The sequence below is a fragment of the Bos grunniens genome, chromosome 3, assembly GCF_055505025.1.
Source record: "Bos grunniens cultivar Pamir isolate PY7600 chromosome 3, Bosgru_T2T1.0, whole genome shotgun sequence".
Lineage (NCBI taxonomy): Eukaryota > Metazoa > Chordata > Mammalia > Artiodactyla > Bovidae > Bos > Bos grunniens.
Window position 1 is genome coordinate 87503004 of NC_141167.1, and position 22220 is coordinate 87525223.

At 41.6% G+C, this 22220-nt stretch overlaps 2 protein-coding genes across 3 annotated transcripts in view; both read left to right on the forward strand.

Annotated features, from left to right (window-relative positions):
- Positions 1-1057: 1057 nt before the first annotated feature.
- GPR61 (G protein-coupled receptor 61) lies at positions 1058-3741 on the forward strand. Its single transcript, XM_086391661.1, has 2 exons — positions 1058-2923; positions 3608-3741. Exon 1 carries the CDS (start codon positions 1317-1319, stop codon positions 2670-2672), a length of 1356 nt encoding a protein of 451 aa, XP_086247787.1. The 5' UTR covers positions 1058-1316; the 3' UTR covers positions 2673-2923; positions 3608-3741.
- Positions 3608-22220, forward strand: part of GNAI3 (G protein subunit alpha i3) — a 47668-nt gene continuing 29055 nt past the window's right edge. The window contains exon 1 of one of the 2 annotated variants that reach the window (XM_086391663.1): positions 3608-3685. Coding sequence is in view for 1 of the 2 variants with exons in the window: in XM_086391662.1 (XP_086247788.1) it covers positions 6920-7037 (118 nt within the window). In the remaining variant the exon portion in view is untranslated. Of the gene's footprint in view, positions 3686-6811; positions 7038-22220 lie in introns of those variants that run through there. The other variant, XM_086391662.1, reaches the window with a different exon arrangement.

Genomic DNA, 22220 nt, shown 5'->3' on the forward strand with positions numbered 1-22220 from the left:
CAGTGGTAGCCCCGGTTCAGTGGGAGACATTTTTTTTGTTTTTAATTAATTTATTAATTTTTATTTTTGGCTGTATTGGGTCTTCATTGCTGTGTGGGTTTTTCTCTAGTTGCAGCAAGCAGGGGCTACTCATCATTGCGGTGCCCGGGCTTCTCATCGTGGGTAGTTTCTGTCGCCGTGGAGCATGGGCTGGAAGGCTTGCAGGCCTCGGTAGTTGCGGTTGTTGCTCTGCGGCATATAGGATCTTCCTGGTCCAGGGATGGAACCCGTGTCTCCTGCATTGGCAGGCGGAACTCGTTACCACTGACCCACCAGAGAAGCCCGAGAGACATTTTTAGAGATGTTTCAAATTCTTAATTATTTATTGAATGTCTGTTGTGTTGCAGCCACTGTGGAGGGCACCTTCAGGCGAAGCATGGCACGGTGGGCTGGAGTACTAGCCCTGGAGCCAGGCCTCCTGGGCGTGTAACTGGACCTGGCCACTTACTAGCTATGTGACCTTCGGTAAGTTCCTTTATCTCTGGTAGGCCCCAGTTTTATCAATTGCAAAGTAGGGAAAGGATATCTACCTCATAGGGTTGCATAAGGATTAAAATGAGTTAATATATATGGAGTGTTGAGAACAGGGCCTGGCGTGTGGAAAGCTCCATATTTACATTACTGCTTATTAGGATCTGATTAATACATCCTGCATCATCTTCCAAACACAGTTGTGAAGTAGGTATTATTCCTTTCATTTTACAGATGGCTTTATGAGGAAACTGAAGCTGAGAAGAGCCACAGAGTTAGTAATTCCCAGACCTGGGACTGGAAACCGGATCTCGTGATTATTCTCCACAATGACTCCTGCCATTCTGAGGAGACAAGAAATCAGGAAATTTACATAAGCAACCTTAAAACTGGGGCACGATCCCAGAGCTCAGCGGGACCCTGAGAAAGGGAGACAGAGGATTTAGACTCTGGACAACAGTCCTTGAAAGGGGAGAAGGGTGTGGAAAAGAGAGGAAAAGGAAGTGGAAAAGGAGCTGGAGACCACTCAGAAGATGGAGTGTTGAGTTGGTGAGGCTCCTGCATCGCTCCCTCTCTTGCTTCTTTGCAGTCACCAAGGTGGACCAGAGCTGCCTCCTGAGCCCTCAGTCCCTGGCCTTGAAGGCTGGCAACAGTGAGAGAGGCTCCAGCAGGAGGCGCTCTCTCCCCAAGATCTGCACACACAAAATTGGGAAGCCTGGGCCTGGGCTCGCCATCCCAGGGGCACTGGACTAGGATGGGGGATGGGCCTGTGACAGGAGGTGCCCTGGGTGTCCTCTTTCGGCCCCATGGAGTCCTCACCCATCCCCCAGTCATCAGGGAACTCTTCCACTCTGGGGAGGGCCCCTCAAACCCCAGGTCCCTCTACTGCCAGCGGGGTCCCGGAGGCAGGGCTGCGGGACGTGGCTTCAGAATCCGTGGCCCTCTTCTTCATGCTTCTGCTGGACTTGACTGCTGTGGCTGGCAATGCGGCTGTGATGGCTGTTATTGCCAAGACACCTGCCCTTCGAAAATTTGTCTTTGTCTTCCACCTCTGCCTGGTGGACCTGCTGGCTGCCTTGACCCTCATGCCCCTTGCCATGCTCTCCAGCTCCGCCCTCTTTGACCATGATCTCTTCGGGGAGGTCGCCTGCCGCCTCTACTTGTTCCTGAGCATATGCTTCGTTAGCCTGGCCATTCTCTCAGTGTCGGCCATCAACGTGGAGCGCTACTATTACGTGGTCCACCCCATGCGTTATGAGGTGCGAATGACGCTGGGGCTGGTGGCCTCTGTTCTGGTGGGTGTGTGGGTGAAGGCCTTGGCCATGGCTTCTGTGCCAGTGTTGGGAAGGGTCTCGCGGGAGGAGGGAGCTCCCGGCGTCCCCCTAGGCTGCTCACTCCAATGGAGCCACAGTGCCTACTGCCAGCTTTTTGTGGTGGTCTTTGCTGTCCTTTACTTCCTGTTGCCCTTGCTCCTCATCCTAGTGGTCTACTGCAGCATGTTCCGAGTAGCCCGTGTGGCTGCCATGCAGCACGGACCGCTGCCCACGTGGATGGAGACCCCCCGGCAACGCTCTGAGTCTCTCAGCAGCCGCTCCACTATGGTCACCAGCTCAGGGGCCCCCCAGACCACGCCACACCGGACGTTTGGGGGAGGGAAGGCAGCAGTGGTCCTCCTGGCTGTGGGGGGACAGTTCCTGCTCTGTTGGTTGCCCTACTTTTCTTTTCACCTCTACGTCGCCCTGAGTGCTCAGCCTGTTTCGACGGGGCAGGTGGAGAATGTGGTGACCTGGATTGGCTACTTCTGCTTCACTTCCAACCCTTTCTTCTATGGATGTCTTAATCGGCAGATCCGGGGGGAGCTCAGCAAGCAGTTTGTCTGCTTCTTCAAACAGGCTCCAGAGGAGGAGCTGAGGCTGCCAAGCCGGGAGGGCTCCATTGAGGAGAACTTCCTGCAGTTTCTTCAGAGCACTGGCTGTCCCACGGAGTCCTGGGCTTCCCGACCTGTACCCAGCCCCAAGCAGGAGCCACCTGCAGTTGACTTTCGAATCCCTGGCCAGATAGCTGAGGAGACCTCTGAGTTCTTGGAACAACAACTCACCAGCGATATCATTATGTCAGACAGCTACCTCCGTCCCGCTCCCTCACCACGACTGGAGTCATGATGGGCTGGTGGACGCTTGGAGGGTGATGGGGCTGGGGGCCAGTTGTAACTGCAAGGAACTCCTTGTGGGATCACCTTTTCCTGGCTAGCTGGGGCTGGGGTCTCTGCACACAGCTTTTGCTTAATGTTTTCTGGGTCAGCAACAGAGCCAACTGGATGGATATGTGGCAAAAGCCTTGGACATGGCTATGATCCTTGACTACTGGGGGAGGGGACCTGGTGAGATGGTGACGAGAGTCAAGGGTCACTAAGGTGAGATGATGATGATGATGATGATGCTTTTCAACCAGTGAAATTTCCATGCCTCAGGAAGCAGGGAAATTCTAAGGGCAGGAGTTGGAAGATATAGGGCAGCAGGCCAGGCGTGGAGTTATTCTGAGGACTCTTTAGGATCTTTCATTTTTCAGTGTAACAGTCCATGGTAGAAACTGCACCCAGGCAAGGTAAGAAAATGACCCCTGACTTCTCATTTCCTTGTTAGGCTTAAAAAAAAAGGGGCAAAATCGCAGCCAAGTGTTTCCATTTAACAGATTTTTTTTTTTTTCTAGTTTTAAACCTGAGGTTTCCTTGAAGTGAGAGGACCAGCTTTATTCCTTTCTTGAGTTTGGTCAGAGCAAGGGGAAGTAGTAATCAGGGCCCATAGAGTAGAAGAGAGGAAAGATAACTGCAGCTCTGTCTCCCACCTTCCAGGAACAGCTGTTCTGTTGTATTTCTTCTGTCTCTCTCTTAGACGTGAGAGATTGATTTTGGGACTTGATCTTAGCAGAGGGAAGATTAAAGCAGGATGGCTCTTTCTCTTTGTGTTTTAGGATGAAGTGGAGGGATTGGGGGTGGACTGCTGAAGGTGGGGGTTAGCATTTGAATTGCTAAGGTGGTTGGATACAGAGAGGCTCACAATAACCCTGACCAATAATACTGTAAATCTTTATTTTCCAGAACTGGCCTCCCTGATCTCTCTCCTCATGGCAGTGACCCATCGCCAGCCCCCTGGACAACCGGGTACAAGAGACTAAGGTTGGGAATGGGAAAGGTGGGGTTTCCATGGTTCATTAAATGCTTCCTTACTCCCATTCATCGCTCTCAAAATTAGCTTCAGTGACAAAGACTTAAATCTCTCTCCTATCTGCAGCCCTGGGTTGGACAGGGGGCACAGGAACTGGGCTCAGCTGTTCACTGATTGAGACTGTAGAAACTGTTAGGTGGTACTGATGGCGGTATATTCAAAGGAGGGGGAATAACTGCAAAACTGGACAGGACACCCATCTGGGACTACCTGTTCATCCATTTCCCTCATTTCAATCAGGTAACATTAAAGAGTCAAGGCAGGACCAGATGGTGATGTGATCTGTATTTGAACAAATTCCTGGTTTATTGAGCTTCAAAGGGAAGTCGGGTTGGTGGGAGTAGGATAGCTTCCCCTTTGAACAGCTAATAAATAATTTTTATTATAAAAAAGTTATGCTGATATCAACATTGACTCCTTCAGTTCAACCCAGTGCATAATAGCTGAATACCCCACTCTCTGGGACTCACACAGATTTATAGTCACTGCCTTCAAGGAGTGCACAGTCTTAATTTGAATCAGGTACCTTGTTTTATATTTTGACAGAGCATTCACATATAGTAAAGCATTATAGAATTTTAGAGAAATATATTGAAAAATATGTTCATGGTTTTAACTTGAGACTTCAGCCCATTGCAGCAAGATGTCTACATGGAGGCTTTCTGCAGACTGGAAAGTGTGGGGGTTGCAGATGAAACTCTAGTTGAACAAAATGATTTATTAAATGAAATAGGGCAGCTTTTTCTCTCCAGATCTAGGAAATTTTCCAGGTTTCTGTCTTCCTACTGCTAGACTTATGCGCAAGGCCTATTGCACTGAGGAGTTCCCTCAGATAATTTATACGTCGAAGAGAGTCTTTTGCGATTGAAGGCATGTTCTCCACCACCCTCTCCTCCCTTTTAAGATAAATTCATGAGGAATCGCATTTTAGAAATAGGGGAAAACATCCAAACATCACTGATTAACTAGCAGACTGAGCGTTGCCAGCAGGTGGCAGTGTGAGTCTAGTGGAAATAGGAAAGAAGCTTGTAGGTGGGGAGGGGGAACATTGCCTGGCAGCCATTTTGTTAATTTATTTTGCCTTTTCCTTTGACTTTGCCCTCCAACCCCTACTTCATACTTCAAAGGAGAAAGTCTTGAGTGGAAGGATATTGCTAATTTAGGCTGAAATTTCTTGACACTGTGACCTCACTGGCGTTTATTACAGAATTTAACATATGCTGGTTTATTTGCATTTATTTTTCCTTGAGTTGATCATGAAGGAAATAAAATTTTCTCTTCTATTCTGCTGAGAACTTTCCCAACAATTTCTGTCATGACCACCTTCCAGGAGTATTCTAATCACCAGGATCACTTGGTAAAGTTCCATATGTAATTCTTAAGCTTGTGAAAGCAGTTCCTAGGCAAAATTTGACTTATAAATCCACTGAAGAAATCAACAGGTTGAGAAAATTGTGCTCTCAAGTTATTTTTTCCCTCACCCCAGTGTTGTTGGAGTAACTCTCAATCTTAAATGAAAAGCTGTTGTCAAGACTCCCAGGTAACATCTTATAATGGCATGGTAGAAAAGGAGTGAATTTGGAATCAGATCTACTTATTCACTGTGTGAACGTGGAAAGATGCTTAATTTCTCTGAGCCTATTTGTTTACCTGTAAAAATGTGGATAACAACCCACAATTACAGGGTTGTTGTGAGGAATAAACGAGATGACACATCGAAGTACCTAGTCATACCTGGCAAATAGGTACTCAATAAACATCGTTTTTTCTTCCCTTCTTCTTGCCCTTTCTCCCCGTAAGTATTGATATTCTAACAGCCACTAGGAAGAGTAGGAGACTTGGAACTTTGAAGAACTGGCATTGATAAATTAAGGTGCATGAGGCTATTTAATGTGGTTTTCAAGAAATCCCTCTAATGATCATCAGTCACCGTATATATCTTTCTGTTGGGATCTTATATTCTAAGGTCTAGGTTCAACTGGGGAAATAATATTTAATCATAGGGTAAGGTCTTGGAGGCTGCACGAGTTCCCCTCCCTAGAATGTACGGTGAATGCTTTTGTGGGGCTCTTTGGAAGTAACGGTAATGTAGGGCTACTTTCACCATAGAATCCAGGATTATGAGTAAAAAGAGTATCAGTGTGGGGCTTTCATAGGGGATTTATCAACTTCCAGGTGATACTATAGCTGAGAAACAAATTTTACTATGACTTCTCTTTTCGTGTGTTACCACAACAGTAAATTTTAATAGGATGCACTGGTTTGTTTTAGGGTGTGGAACTTTGGTTGACTAATCTTGGTAGAAGTCCTAAGCCCTTAACACACGACAATATGTCAGGGCTAAACCTGGCTTGTGTGGGGGAAAGGCAGCATGGAAATTTCATGGAAAAACCACATTCTTACCTTATGCAAGATCTGTTACCGATTTCAAGAGATCCTTTACCGATACAGTAGCGGGGAAACTCTCAAGCCCACTGGGTACCAGTAGGTGAGCCAGAGGAGAGGGCAGAAAGGGACTGCAAAGTCCCAGGCATGGTGGGTCTTAACTTTTTCCAGATGTGGAGCGTGACCGCGGCGAGGCCCAGACTCTGTAATTCTCATCCCATAGCTCTGGCTGGGACGACGCCAACAGACAAACTATCCTACACTTGGTCTCAGATCTCCACAGCCAGAATTTAACTGCGTTTTCTGGCCAGTGAAAAATTCCCAGCAGAAATTCCCGTGCGGATTGCGGGCTTTTCTTGGGAATTCCCATTCCCCACGCCAATCGGCCGTGCGACCTCGGGAGGGTGCCTTGAACCGGAGAAACCAGTCCCTGGTATCTCTATATTCATCCAAATAAGACAGCCAAAAAGGTGAAAGGGGACTAAAGTCGAGCGGCGCCCGGTAAACTCGACAGGGCCGCCCTACATCTCGGAACCAACACTCGGCGTCCTGGTCTCTCTCTCTCCGTACTTCCGCTTTTGGTCACGCCTCCTTTACCCCAGCTAGGGAGGTCGAAGAAATAACGGCCGCGGGCGTTGCCGGAAGTGTCGTAAAACGCCGGATATCCGGTTCCTCTGGGCGCTCTGGGAGCTGACGGAGAGGGCCGCCGCCCAGCAGTAGACTCTTCTCTCCGCCTGCTAAGCCGCAGTCTCCGCGGTTTTTGAGTGAGCCCCGGCCCGGTCCCTTCTTCCGCCGCCGCCATGGGGTGCACGTTGAGCGCCGAAGATAAGGCGGCGGTGGAGCGAAGCAAGATGATCGACCGCAACTTGCGGGAGGACGGGGAGAAAGCGGCCAAAGAAGTGAAGCTGCTGCTACTTGGTGAGGGGCTGGGGGCGGGGCTGGCGGGGTGGTTTAGAGGGCCCAGGCGCTTGAGAGTCCTAATGGGGGGTCGGGCCGGGCGGGAGAAGAGGACCCCGAAGAATCTGGAGGGCGTGACGGACGTGGGGCGGGGTGTGGGGTTGGTGGCTGATGCCGGAGGGCGTGATGAAGGGGTGGGGTTTTGGGGTTGTAGGAATTAGGCTGGAAAGAGGGTGTGCCACCATGCTGGATTGTGTTTAGCGAAGGAGCTTCGAAATGTGGTCCAATAGGACATTGAGACTGTATTGGGAATATGGGAAAAGCTCATAAAGGAAGAGCTGATGTTAGAGAAGGTTTTTCAAGGGAAGGGTTAGAGTAAGTTGGTGTTGAGGACGGGAGAGTGTGTTGGGCTTGTATAATGGACTGTGAGTTTGGAGCGTGGTGATACTTTATGACAGATTAGAGCTGGGGTGGGGGTTTGAATAATTAATATAAATAGAGAGGGGGTCTTGGACAGAGTGGTCACATAGGACCCTGTCATTTATTAGAGAGTGGACATTTCGAGCTCTCGCTGAGGTGGAGGAACCCTGGGTCGTCCAGGAACATAAAAGTGTATGGTTGAAATAACTGACAAGTTCTCAGGTGTAAAGGTAAAGAGTTTGAGTGTAGAGGCTGTGTGTACTTATCCACTATTTCCTATTATTTTTATTTTCTTAAGGTTTTTTATAACTCCTTCCATTGTTTTTATAAAGGGGGAGCTGGTGTGAGCTGAGGATATTTAAGGACTGGCTTGTTTGAGGTTTGTGGCATAGGATGTGATGATGACAATAGGTTACACAGTGGGAGTTGATGAATATTTGCTAGGGATGATGTGCAGTGGGAATGCAGTTATCTTAGGATAAATTATGGAATTGGACTTACTGTAAAAGATGATTGTGACAGACTTCTTTTGAGCTGGGCTTTTTTGTTTCTTCAAACGAAAAATATTGGCTTCAGGAATTACTGTTTATTTTACTTGACATTTGTTTTAAGTAGTTTTTATGTACAGTCAGATGCATTTTACTCAGCCTGGTTAGTTTTAGAATTTTTGAGAGATTGTTTTCTAGAAGCTCAGTGAATCATATAAAATACCCTGATGTCAGCTTACCAATAAATCAGGCCATATTTTTTCTTCACTGTTAGTATTTTCTAGGGATCTGTTAGGGAAGAGTAAATGGAAATAATGGTTTCTGTAAGCAATAGAACTTTGCTTTTTAAAACAATTGATTTTTGGGAAAAAGAAGTTGCTTTAGGATAAGTGCCAAATTTTTATGGTGTGAAGCTCCAGAGGACAGAATGTACCACCATAACCCAGGGTTTATTTTGTACTCTAGGGTGTTCAGGGTGCCCATGCTAGTCTTTTCATGTTAACATATTTGGTAGTTTGTAGGTTGCAGGAGGCCTGGTAACAGCTTTTTGAATAAAGAAAGGAAGTTATGCACTGGAGTTTAAGCCTTCAGTTTGAATACTTGATCTTACAGAATGTATGAAAAAAAAAATTGAAGTTTCAAACTGCTACTCTTCCATAGAACAGGTATCATTTGTGAATGAGCATGGTCCCTGGTATTTAGTAGATGCTTAAATATAAACTGTTAACCAGCATGTGCCAGCTACTGTTGGACATAGCTCCTTGGGATCTTTCAGATGTTTGATATAAACTATAGTACTCAAGGCATTAGCATTGTTTCTATTGATCAGTTGGTTATGAAAGTAGAGGTGTGTTTTTATCTTCTATGATTATTTTGGTTTACATTCATAATCAGAGATCCCCTCAGGATATTAGGCTGTTGTAATACATGACTTTATAAACAGTGCATTTAATTAAAACCAAAATTAAACATATGATCACTTAGGAAATTTCAAAAGCAGTAGGTAAAAATCAAAGTACTACAACATTTGATTTTACTTTTTAATCAATTTCATTGTTTTAAGTAATTTTTTTTTTAATATTCTTGAGCAAGTTAAATGAACAGATTCAAGCAGGTTGCAGAGAGAGATGCATTTGCTTGAGTCATGACATAACACATGCTGCCAAGTCGCTTCAGTCGTGTCCGACTCTGTGCGACCCCATGGACTGCAGCCTACCAGGCTCCTCCATCCATGGGATTTTCCAGGCAAGAGTACTGGAGTGGGTTGCCATTGCCTTCTCCCGACATAACACATATATGAAATTAAAATTATCTTCTTTGCTATTTCTATAAACAAAATGCACTTATCACAGTATACAAATAATTTTGCTGTTGAATACCTCCTTTGATATACATGCAAGTCATTTTTACTTCCTCTGTGTAAAACTATCAAATTTGGTCTAAGTTGCAATCATTGTTATTATTTTAACAAAATGAATGTTACCAATTAAAGTTACTACAGAAATTCAGGAGGAATGCAGTATTGTACCTGTTTTGTTACTTTTTGTTTAAATTTCTTTTAGATGTGTTATTGAGAAGCTCTTGATATACTGTCTAATCATAATATTCTGTAAAAAAACAAAATTATGTTATACAGGGCTTCCTAACCAGAGTGTAGTGCATCGGAAGGCTTGCAGTGTGCTGTTTGCAAATGTTTTATGGTTTTGAATTTTTAAATCATTTTTATGATTTTAAATCATTTTGTAACTAACTTTTCAAATTTCACAGCAGTTAGAATGATATTTGAACATTTTTGGTATGATTCCACCAGTACACTTTCTGAATTTGGCAATCGAAAATATTTGATTTGGAAGATTTGTACCAATTAGTGTTTAATATCATCTGTAACATTTTGTACTTTATTTTTCATGCCATAATTTTATAATATAAAGAAAACGTATGTTATTTTCACCAGGTCTCTCCAGTTTACGTTGGTAATCTATACAAGTATTATAATTTTAAGCATGCAGCATGATGTGACTAAAGTTGGGAATCGCTGGTATAATGGATATGAGCAGCGCTTTTGGAGTCACATAAAACTGAATTCAATTCCCACCTCCATTTACTAGCTGTGAGACCCAAAGCATGTAACTTAGCCCTAGGAGTCTTATTTTCACATATAAAGTGGGGATGTGATACTTATTTCTAAAGTTCAAATGAGATAATATATGTAAACTGTTTAGCAAATAAATACTAACTAAATGGTGACTTCTGTTATTACAATGATTGGAAAACATCATTTTAGTTGCTTTTTTCAAGGGTGTTTCAGACAGATATTTGATTATTTTTCAAATTTTTTTTTTCAAATATTAATGAACCCTTTTCAAAGACCTTCAAAGAATTTTAATACAACTCTTTCGTGGTAGAAGGCATTAAACATTATCTTTTAGTTTTGTGGGTTATTGAATGATCTACTCCTGTGCTATCTCGATCCATTTCTTGATAGTTCCCCTTAGCAGACCTTGAGAAAGCATTGTTACACAAAATGAGGTTAATGCTTTCTTCTTTAGGATTTTGCTGGTAGTGGCAGGGCAAAAATTAAGTTGCATGCAGAGTATTAGTTAGTTAGTTAAAGTCGCTCAGTCGTGTCCGACTCTGCGACCCCATGAACCACAGCACGCCAGGCCTCCCTGTCCATCATCAACTCCTGGAGTCCACCCAAACCCATGTCCATTGAGTCGGTGATGCCGTCCAACCATGTCATCCTCTGTCGTCCCCTCTCCTCCTGCCCTCAATCTTTCCCAGCATCAGGGTCTTTTCAAATGAGTCAGCTCTTCGCATCAGGTGGCCAGTATTGGAGCTTCAGCTTCAACATCAGTCCTTCCAATGAACACCCAGGACTGATCTCCTTTAGGTTGGACTGGTTGGATCTCCTTGCAGTCCAAGGGACTCTCAAGAGTCTTCTCCAACACCACAGTTCAAAAGCATCAATTCTTCGGCACTCAGCTTTCTTCACAGTCCAACTCTCACATCCATACATGACCACTGGAAAAACCATAGCCTTGACTAGATGGACCTTTGTTGACAAAGTAATGTCTCTGCTTTTGAATATGCTGTCTAGGTTGGTCATAACTTTCCTTCCAAGGAGTAAGTGTCTTTTAATTTCATGGCTGAAGTCACCATCCGCAGTGATTTTGGAGCCCAGAAAAATAAAGTCAGCCACTGTTTCCACTGTTTCCCCATCTATTTGCCATGAAGTGATAGGACCAGATGCCATGATCTTCGTTTTCTGAATGTTGAGCTTTAAGCCAACTTTTTACTCTCCTCTTTCACTTTCATCAAGAGGCTCTTTAGTTCCTCTTCACTTTCTGCCATAAGGGTGGTGTCATCTGCATATCTGAGGTTATTGATATTTCTCCCAGCAGTCTTGATTCCAGTTTGTGCTTCCTCCAGCCCAGTGTTAGACTACTACTAAAAATCTTTTAGTTTGGGGGCAGATATCTCTGATAAAAGTAGTTCATTCTCTTACAGATGGTTGGTAAAACCGCAGACCTTGAGCTCTGTGCTTGTCACTCTGCCTCTCCGCCATGGTGTGCTGCTTCATGCTCTAGTTGCTTGGAAGGGAAAAGGGAGTGGATGAGTCCCTGCAGATATTTCCTCTTTTTCTTCCAACCCACTCTCTCCTTCCACAGGGTCTTTCACATCATGCCTTTTTTAAAAAAACAAAAAACCTGGGGTGTGTGTACTCCTTAGGGCTTCAGAAGATCCATAAACTTTATAAAATTGTTAGCAATATTTGTGGTTACATGGGGTTTTCTGGAGAGAAGAACCGTATCTTCATCAAGTTCTTCTATGATACTGCCTAACCTCCTTAAAGTCTGTCACCTTTGGACCGGAACATCAGTAGCTGGGCAAAAATGGGACATTCAGAATGCAAAGGGAAAACCTAGACACTGAAAAGTCTTTTACCTCTTTTCTCTAAAGGTTTTTTACTTGGAATTTTGAGAAAACCGTTTTCTGTGCTTTAGAGGGCTTCTCTTTCTACAGTTCCCCAGTGATTAATGAACTGCTCACTGCCACTTGCCTCAAGTCAGTATATCCAGTACAGAACTTGCCTCCCCTCTTCACTTCTCTTCCCCAAATCCACCTCCTGTGAACCTTTCTGTTCTGGGATTATCATTCTCAAAATCACCTACCCTGAAAACTAAACTTTTTTTTTTTTAAACTCCTGGCTTGCTCTTATCCATACAATCAGTCAGTTGCCAAATTCTGTGACTCAGTTGTTAACCAGATTTTTGTATTTCCTGAACCAGTAAAATGATTTTTTATGTTATTGACTTGACTAATGTCTCCAACATTATATTTTTCTTAGTAAACACATTTTTTTAACTATTCCAAGCACCATCTGTTATGATTACTATTTTAGTTTCCTTTCCTCCCTGAAACCTTTTGATGTTCTGAGTTGGATATGATGTATCCCTCTTTTTGAAACCTCATAGTACTTTTTATGCTATCATCTACCTTATATTAGGTTATTTGTAAACTTAGCAGCTCCTAACTATGTATGGCCTTTGAGGGCTGAGTGAACTTGGTGTTTTTATATCTTTATATCTGCTGCAGCACCTAATATAATGCTAAGGTGTTTTGCCTGTAAGAAACTCATTCATACTTGTTCCAGTCAAGGAGGTCTTTGTTGAAAAGACACAGTAGGCAACTTTATAGGCATCAGACATCCAAGGATAGATAAGAAAGGAAATACAAGCAGGTTGAATGCATGTGGAATGTAATACATGTCCCCTCCCCCCATTTCTCCTAGAGACTGGTCACTTGCTCTGCTTTGTTGGTAAGTCACCTCTTCAGATCAGCTTTCTCTGCTCACTCAGGACCTCTTTGCTCCTACTTCCCTTCCCTAAGTCTTCAATTTTGACTTACTGTGATACCTCTGGCTCACACACTGCCTAATCTGGTAGTTCAGGTACTTCATATCATCTGACTCAGGTTCCCAGGATTCTCATTCTGGGTTCCTGGAAAAGAATATCAGATTGGCCCATCCCTTTCAGGTGCCTACCTGTGGTGGGAATATGGCAGGGTTGTGGGGTATCATGAGTTTCATAAGGCTGACCCTTTCAGGGACTAGGTGGGCCAAGTTCTCTATTAAAAAGGCTTGGCTAGAGAGTTAATGTTTAATAGATGATAATGCCTAGCAAAGAGTCGGACACGACTGAGCGACTGAACTGAACTGAATGCCTAGCTAGTAGACACTCATTAAATGTAAGCTGAACTTAATGGAATGAGATGAATTGAAGAGCTAAACATATCATTATTTAGTTTTTCTTTAATTCACAAGAGCATGGCTGCTAATTTTCAACATCAAGTTGTCATTTTGTGTAGTTGGGAGATGTAATTAAATTCAACTTCAGGTAGATGCAAGATTTTAAGCTCCCATTATCAACATATCCAACTCAGAGATTTTCTTTCCAGCTGCAAGGGGGTTGAGTTCAATCCCTGGTAGAGGAACTAAGATCCTACATGGTGTATGGCAAGGTCAAACAAAACAGCAACACATCCAACCAGAGTAGTTAATATCACTTGAATTTAATTACCTTTTATTTTTATTTATTTATTTATTTTTAATTTATATTTTTATTTTTGGCTGTGCTGGGTTTTCATGGCTGAGCGTGGGCTTTCTTTAGTTGTGGAGAGTGGAGACTACTCTCTGGTTTGCAGTTCACAAGCTTCTCACTGTGGAGCGCAGGCTCAATAGCTGTGGCACACAGGCTTAATTGCCCCATGATATGTGCAATCTTCCTGGACCAGGGATCAAACCTGTGTCCCCTGCATTGGCAGGCAGATTCTTAACCTCTGGACCACCAGAGAAGTCCTACCTTTGATTTTTAATTCAGGAATTAATTTTCTTAAATGCATATAATCAGTTCAGAATCTATGCATCATTGTCCCTACTTTTTCCTGGCTAACTTTTCCCTCTATTATTATTAATTTTTTCCCCCTCTATTATTTTTATGAGCACCAGAAAATTGTCCGGAGCTAAGGGAGAGGGAAAATGGACCATTTTTCTCCTTGTTAATAACCTTGCTTAGAGGTTTTTGTTAGAGAGTAGGTAAAAACATTTGGTAAAGAGATTGCTCTTAGATTTTACTTATCCATGCCGTGTCTTCTTCTGTTTGGTTTTATTTGGAAGTGGGGCTTGTTAGGAGAAATGGGAAGGAAGATATGCTTTAAGTATTCATGAGCTAGAATATTAGCAGTAAAGACCAAAAAATTAAAACGTGGGTCTTATAAGAATTGTCTAGAGCAGTGGACACTAAATTTGTTCAGATTACCAGTTTGTGGTATGTTGTTGTTGCTGTTTAGTTGCTAAGTCCTGTCTGACTCTTTGTGAAAGTCCTGTCTGACTCTCTGCAACCCCGTGGACTGTAGTCCACCAGGCTCCTTTGTCCATGGGATTTCCCAGGCAAGAATACTGGAGTGGGTTGCCATTTCCTTGTCTGGGGGATCTTCCTGACCCAGAGATTGAAGCAGGCACCTCCTGCTTGGCAGGAGATTCTTTATCACTGAGCCACCTGAGAAGTCCATAGGGTAGGATGAATTGGGAGATTGAGATTGACATATATACACTATTGATATTATGTATAAAATAGATAACTAATGAGAGCCTGCTGTGTAACTCAGAGGACTCTACTCAGTGCTCTGTGGTGACTTAAATGAAAAGAAAGGAATCCACAAAAGAAGGGATATGTATATGTCCCGCTGATTCACTTTGCTGTACAGGAGAAACTAACCCAACATCGTAAAGCAACTATACTCCAATAAAAATTAAAAACATTTGTTTTGTAGTAAACAGAATACAGTAGACTAGCACTAATAAAATCCATCTATTTGGACTAGTAACTCAATTGAGAAATAGGAGGTAGCATGTAATGTAGGGCAGAGACTGAAAATGGAAGAGCAGTCCTCATCTCTGAGCTGCATTTTCCTTTTTCTGTACAGTGAGGTCCAACTTCAGGGGTCCCTTGTCTGTGAAATTAATATTGTCAACTAGATGGAATATTTTAGCAAGTTATTAACAAGGCTATATTTGTGTTATTTCTCTTTTTCTTGAGTCTGATTGAAAGTAGTGTAACATAATAAAGCTGTTTAGGAAGATAGTTAAAGACAAGTTTAAAACTTGAAAGACATAAATTCACGAAGTACTTGTATGTAAATATTCAAGAGGATATAAATAAATTCTTCTAGTATTTGATTTTCCTACCTATTTTAATTATCTTCATTTTGTCTAATTCTTTATCAGTGTTGGGCAAGTTAGAGTTATCTTTAAACTTTTATCTATCCAGGCTATTGTTTTACCTACGTAGCAATCATCCGTGTCATTTCTGTAATTCAAGCTTCTTGAACTGAATAACAGTGTTAGGATCACTGTTTAATTGTTCCAGTTTTGATGCAGCACTGTATGTAAATGGAATACACTATTTTTGATGTCTTGCTATTAGGTGCTAACAGAAATGAATATATCTGATAAGAACCAAGCAAAGAAAGGATACTAGAAAGACCAAATTTGTTTGACTTGTACCTGAATAATGGCCTAGGTGATCTTTGAAACAATTTTCAGGAGGATACAGTCTTGTGTTTTCCTTTTGGATATGCCGCACAGCTTATGGGATCTTCGTTTCCAACCAGGGATTGAACCAGGGCCCATGGCACTGAAAGCGCAGAGTCCTAACCACTGGACTGCCAGGGAGTTCCCAGATACAGTCTTTAGACATGAGTTTGCTTTGATTTCTGAATTTAACTTAGAAGATATTTAAAGTTTAAGACTTTTAAGGATTAGCTGAGATACATTGTCCTGTTACTGTTTTTTTGCTATAGTCACATGTCTGTATCTCAGATAGGTAAATGTTTTAATAATCATATAAAAGTCTTAAGTTTTTTGAGTGTTGTTAGTATTTTACATCTCAAAAAATTTTCATTGCTTAAAAGTGGACGGTGTCCTATTTTTTTAGCTGTTTGTATAAATCTATAGCTGGCATGACAGGCATGTCTCACCAGGATTGAAACATATACTATTTGTATATTTAAATTGTTCTTGTATTTCCTGCTTTTATTCACGTGGCCTGCTGTTAACACTTATTACACTTGTAAAACAGGGGCCATTTAAATCAGACCTCTTTAAAAATGAGCAGTATAACCTGATTCTTGTCATATTGTAATTAATCTTCCTGTAGTGATTGATTGTGCAACCTATCTACACTTGGCTAAATACTCAAAATTTCCTTTATCCTTTCAAGTTGGATTTTAAAAGTAAAATAGTATTCCATTGAATTCTGAGAACTTAGGAACATGTTATCTTTAAACATTGTATTTGGATTTCTGTTTTAGTCATGTATTGAAATCTCTAGTTTTTATAGGTTTTATTTAATGGATAGTATTTTATACTTAGATATGACCTTGGAACTTAACCAATATAATTTTAGAATCATTAGGTTAAAAATATTTTAAAATCAGTTGAGGAGCAGCAAAGCTCCTCTTTAGTCACTACTTTTGAACTAATGAGGAAATGAATTTTGCCCCGTACCTTGAAGTTATGTTTTACAAATTACTGTAAATTACAGAAGGATTGTTTTAGAGTGAGATACCTTTAATAGAACATTCCCCCCTCTATTTACTGCAGTTAGAACATGGGAATTGTTAACTTCAGAACAGGACTTGGTTTGAAGTAATGATATAAATACTACAATGATTTATGTAGATATTGTAGTTCTGATGTATGTGATGTGATGGCACAGTCTTAACCTTTCTGTGCAAGTTATTTTAATATTGAGTTATGTATGTATTTCTGAAAATAAAAATTGAACTACTTCAGTTTAATGATGTAAGTCCTTTTTTTTTTTTTTTTTTACCATTTTGCAGCATTAATAATTCTTCATGTTTAGGCTCATTTCAGATTATTGAAAATAATTTCCTTTCTTTGTCTATGTCTAAGAAGACACATGTGTTTCTTACTCTTTTATTTTTATTACAGTTGTAATTAAAGTCCACATTCATGTTCTCATTGATTTTGTAGTTTTCAACTTTTTCTAGACTACTTAAAAGTTTATTAAGTAAGCTTTTTGTTTGGGAATAATTTTAGGTTTGTAGGAAAGCTGCAGAAATAATGCAGGGAGTTCCTGTGTAGTATTTGCTTGATCTTCTTTAGTGTTGATGTGTTACATAGCTGTGGTTTATTTGTCAGAACTAAGAGATTAATGTTGATGCATTAATGTTAATTTCACACTTTATTTGAAGTTCAGCAGTTTTTCCATGAATGTTCTTTTTCTGCTGCACAATCCAGTTCAGGACACTGCATTGCATTTAGTCAAGGTTACTTTTTATTAAGCTTTTTGGTTTTCAGTGTTCAGAAGGAGGCTTGTTTATTGACTTATTTATCATTAGGTATCTGATTGTCTTATGTGTACACAGGTACTTTGCTAGCCTGGAGATATAAATGAGAAATAGACAAAACTCTTAAGCAGTTCAAGTTGTGGAGATACACAAGTAAACAGTGGTAATGGAATGCTGTTATAGAAAAAATAGCCAGTTTTGGGAGGAGGGAGAGACATATCAGGGAAGTCCTCTCCGAGGTGACATTTGAGATAGACTTTGAAGGATAAATAGAAACTCTTAAGGCAGAGAGTAGAGAGAAGCACATCCAGGCAGAGGGAATAGTATGTACAAAGACTCAGAAATATGAATGAGCAAATAGATTTGCCCCGGAGTAAAGGGTTGGCATGGGAGGAGTGTAGGAGGTAAGGCTGGAAAGGTATACAGGGCATTTGGAGAGTATTGATTTGAATTTTTACTAGCTGTATTTTAAAAAGCTACATTTTACTGTCGCTAAGTAGATAAAGATTTGTTGTTGTTTAGTTCAACTTTGTGACCCCGTGGACTGTAGCCAGCCAGGCTCTTCTGTCCATGGGATTTCCTGGGCAAGAATACTGGAGTGGGTTGCCATTTCCTTCTCCAGGGGATCTTCCAGACCCAGGGATCGAAATGCATCTCCTGCATTATGGGTGGATTCTTTACCACTGATCCACCAAGGAAGCCCCTAGGTAAAGGTAAATATAGATAGAATTTTGGGGAAATCATCTAGAGACTTTGCATTCTCCTTTCCTTTTATTACCTCTCTTTTTTGCCATTCTGCTACTAATTCATGCTCTAATAAAGGTTAGTAGAAAGAAATACATGTATGAACCCACTTTTTGGGGTTTTGACTTATAGCCTTGGTGAGCATTTATATGGTAAAGGAAATTGAAATTGTAGACATCCATAGGGATGTATAACTGAATTTGAATTGAAACTGAACTGAAATTGTAGACAACTGAATTTATATTTTGTTACTGGTGAATTTTTAAAGTTGGCATTTGCATTCAATTAAATAGGCATTTAGAAAAGTGCTGTATGCTGCCATCAATGTTTGAGACTTAGGTAGCAATATGATTCTAATATTTTTAAATGTGAAAATTTGATGAATGGATGTAACATTACAGTTAACTTTGTAGGACATCACTGCTATGAATTATTTGTATGGGTTAAATGTGTATTTCACATTTCTGTTTCACAAGAAAATTTTGAGGCAGAGCTAGCTGGTAAGAAATGTGCCTATTTAAAAATAGTTTTCAGTCAGGTCACATGTATATACCATGTAATTTAGCCTTAGCACTACAGTGACTTTATGTTGCTCTGCTTTCAAAGAAATAAAAGGAAAGTTACTCACCAGAAGCCAGGATTAGAACATTGCAGCAGTCAGAAAATGAACCCCCTTCTTGCTCGCAAATGACTGATCCCTTAAGCACACTTGTTATATTTCATAAAAGTGAAGAGGAGAGCCTACTTCCCCCTTTTAATTGACTTGTTGTCCAAAGAAAACACATGATCTTTAGTAACACTGTTCATATTCTCAAGTGAAAATATTTTGAGGAGAGCTACTTGGCTAAGTGAGCTGCATCTTTTTTTTTTTTTTTTTTTAATATTTTGTCCCCATTTAGGTGGTTTATGAACGTTAACTTTCTACTTTATGGTTTATAATGTGGCTTGTAAAATGATAGGATCAAGTCCATGAAAGATGTGAAGCTGAACAAACCCTACACCACTGTGTAAGCCAGACATATCTTGGTTGTTAGAGATTTAAAAAAAAATTCTCCCCATCCCTTATTGCGTATTTACCTTCTAGAAATATTTAATGAAAAAGTAATTGATACTGAGAGGAGACACATAGGTAACTTCAGATAACTGGTAATGTTTAACTTTTGATATTGAGTAATAGGTACACATATATTTGTTTTGTCTTGCACATGTCATAAATATCTCTTCTTACATTCAGTATTTAATTGAAGCAACTTAAAAAGGTTTAAAGGCCAGAAAAGGGGTTTAAGCCAGTTCCATTCAAAGTGGTGGTCATGGTGGTTTTGTTTTGTTGGGTCACAAGGGATAGAAAACTCACTCAAACTAGCTTAGAGTTGAAGAGGGGAATTACTGTTAAACTAGAGATAGATTTATGAAAGTGCAGGAAGAGCTGAAGAATCAGGCTGCAGGAGCTGAAGAATCAGGCTGCAGAAACTGAAGCAGTATTGGCATTGGCCACCTGTTGTCTGCCTTTATTCTGTTTCTTTCTCACTGTCTTCATTATTCACCATTTCTGCCTCTTTTTACTTTGTCCTTACTGATTCTCCTTTGTGTCTGCCTCTCTCCTTTGTCTCCTTGGTCCCATACATTCTCTCTTCCCTCAGTTATTTTTCGTGTCTTCTTTTGTGCAGTCTCTCTCACATGACATCTCTGAGTCTCTGTGTGCATTTGTTTATACTGTTTTCTCTCCAGACCAGCTTTCTGAATCCTTTCCTTTATGGGGGGACTTCCCTCATGTCTCAGACGGTAAAGAATCTGCCTGCAGTGCAGGAGACCTGGGTTTGATCCCTGGGTCAGGACAATCCCCCAGAGAAGGGAATGGCAACGCACTCCAGTCTTCTTGCCTGGAAAATTCCATGGACAGAGGAGCCTGGCAGGCTACAGTCCATGGTGTTGCAAAGAGTCAGACACGACTGAGCGACTAACATATCTTTATGGTATTGATGTGCTATAATGGTAGTCTTAGTTTTCACACATTGTGACCTTGTAGTTTAGGATGACTTTTTCTGTGTCTTCTAGTGCAGAGTCCTCCAATAATTGATTGGTTGAAATGGCAACCCACTCCAGTATTCTTGGCTGGAAAATCCCATGGACGGAGGAGCCTGGTAGGCTATACAGTTCATGGGATTGCAAAGAGTCGGACACGACTGAGTGACTTCACTCACTCACTCCAGTAAGGCACTTTGAGTGGTCTATCAACAAAATCTTTGCCAAACCTGAGAATGGACATTCTCAGCACCATGGGATAGAATGGTCATGAAATACAGTCATGGCCACTGCTGACTTTCAAGGCCCATGAAAGGAGTTCAGGGTGAAAATCATAAATGAGGCACTCTGTGCTCTGGGAAAAACTGGCAGAACAGGCCTTCAGATAGTTAGATCCTTTCAGGAAAAGATTTTATGAGTTCCAATTCTTGCATCTTCTTATACCTAGAGAAACACTGACGTCATTAATGGTGACATCTGCTTTGGCTATTAAGAAAAATTTTACAGTTAAAAAGTCAAAATAGAGTGGCTATGGTTCAGACAGGGCTTCCCTTGTAGCTCAGTCGGTAAAGAATCTGCCTGCTGTGCAGAAGACCCGGGTTCGATCCCTGAGTTGGAGAAGGAAATGGCAACCCACTCCAGTATCTTTGCCTGGAAAATCTCATGGACAGAGGAGCCTAGTGGGCTGCAGTCCATGGGGTCGCAAAGAGTCGGGCACGACTGAGCGACTAACATTAACACACTCATCTTTTGGAGCTAGGTCACACAGGGTGTAGGTCTTCTGTCAGCCTGTGACTGGGTGGGTCCTGTGTGAGGTTTTTACTGATTATCCAGTCATAGAGAGGGCCATGGCCCAGATCCTGTAGTCCCCAACCCCCAAATGAAATAGGGATGTCTCCAGAAGAGGTTATGGGTAGGCAGGTACTCTTAATGTATCAATTAAGTTTAATAAAAATAGTGCACTTTTAGTCTCTTTGGTGATTGGTATATAGTTACTTCCTGGAAAAATCTTTCTCAGAGAGGAGACCCTTTATCTTTGTCCTAGTCACAACTCACTGCCATCTTTTATTGTTAAGATATTCATTCATTCTTTCATTCATTCAGTGAACAAATATGTAATGAGCACTCATAACATTTCTTACACTCTTTCAGGTATTGGATATAGAGTGGACAGGACAGATTGATAGCAGTTAATTTCACTGAAGCAGATAATGGGTATAAGAGAGCTGGAACAGGGTTTGAGAATAAAATTTAGAGGGGAATAGGGAGAATAGGGGGCTTCCCTGGTGGCTCAGATGGTAAAGAATCTGCCTGCAATGCAGGAGACCTGGGTTTGATCCGTGGATTGTGAAGATCCTCTGGAGGAGGGCATGGCAACCCACTCCAGTATTCTTGCCTGGAGAATCCCATGGACAGAGGAGCCTGGTGGGCTACAGTCCATGGGGTCGCAAAGAGTCGGTCATAACTGAGGGCCTAAGTACAGCTCAGGGAAAATAGGAGACTTGTGAGTGAGTCCAAATTTATTGTCAAATATAGTTGTGAGGTGAGAGTTGAAGACGTAACCACGAGTGGGTGTGGGCTGACTGAAGATAGCAGAGGAGTGGAAATGTCCTGTTTCTGTTAACTGCCCAACATTGAAAATTCCATCTATCGCAACTGGCATTCGCAAAATGTTGATTAGGCAACCACTGAATCTCATAGAAACTCAAGCCATTTCCCCCACAGTTATTATGTGTCTACTCTGTCCTACAATGTGCTCTAGATTGGGGATAGGGACACAAAAAGAAGGCAGTGTTTTTGTGCTTTCGAGGAGCAAGCTTTTGAGTTTAGGGCTAGTGGAATACTAAACAGACCCCAACTCAAATACTTAAAATAATTTGTTCAAGTATTAGTGTTTTGGTGTTTGACATTAGCCTATGTAGGATCAAATTGAACCTGGTCAGAGTCACTTTGAAGGAGAATTACATAGATGCGGAAGGATTTTCAGGTTGTACCAAAAAGTTTCATTACCATTTTAATCAAAATCAAGAAAAACCCATTAGCAGTTTATGAGATTAGGAGCTGGAAAGAGAGTCAAAAATTTTTTTCTTATTGAGTATCCAGAGCTGGCTAGAGATAAAATGAGTTGATGTGACTGGGAAGGACAGTTTGGGGC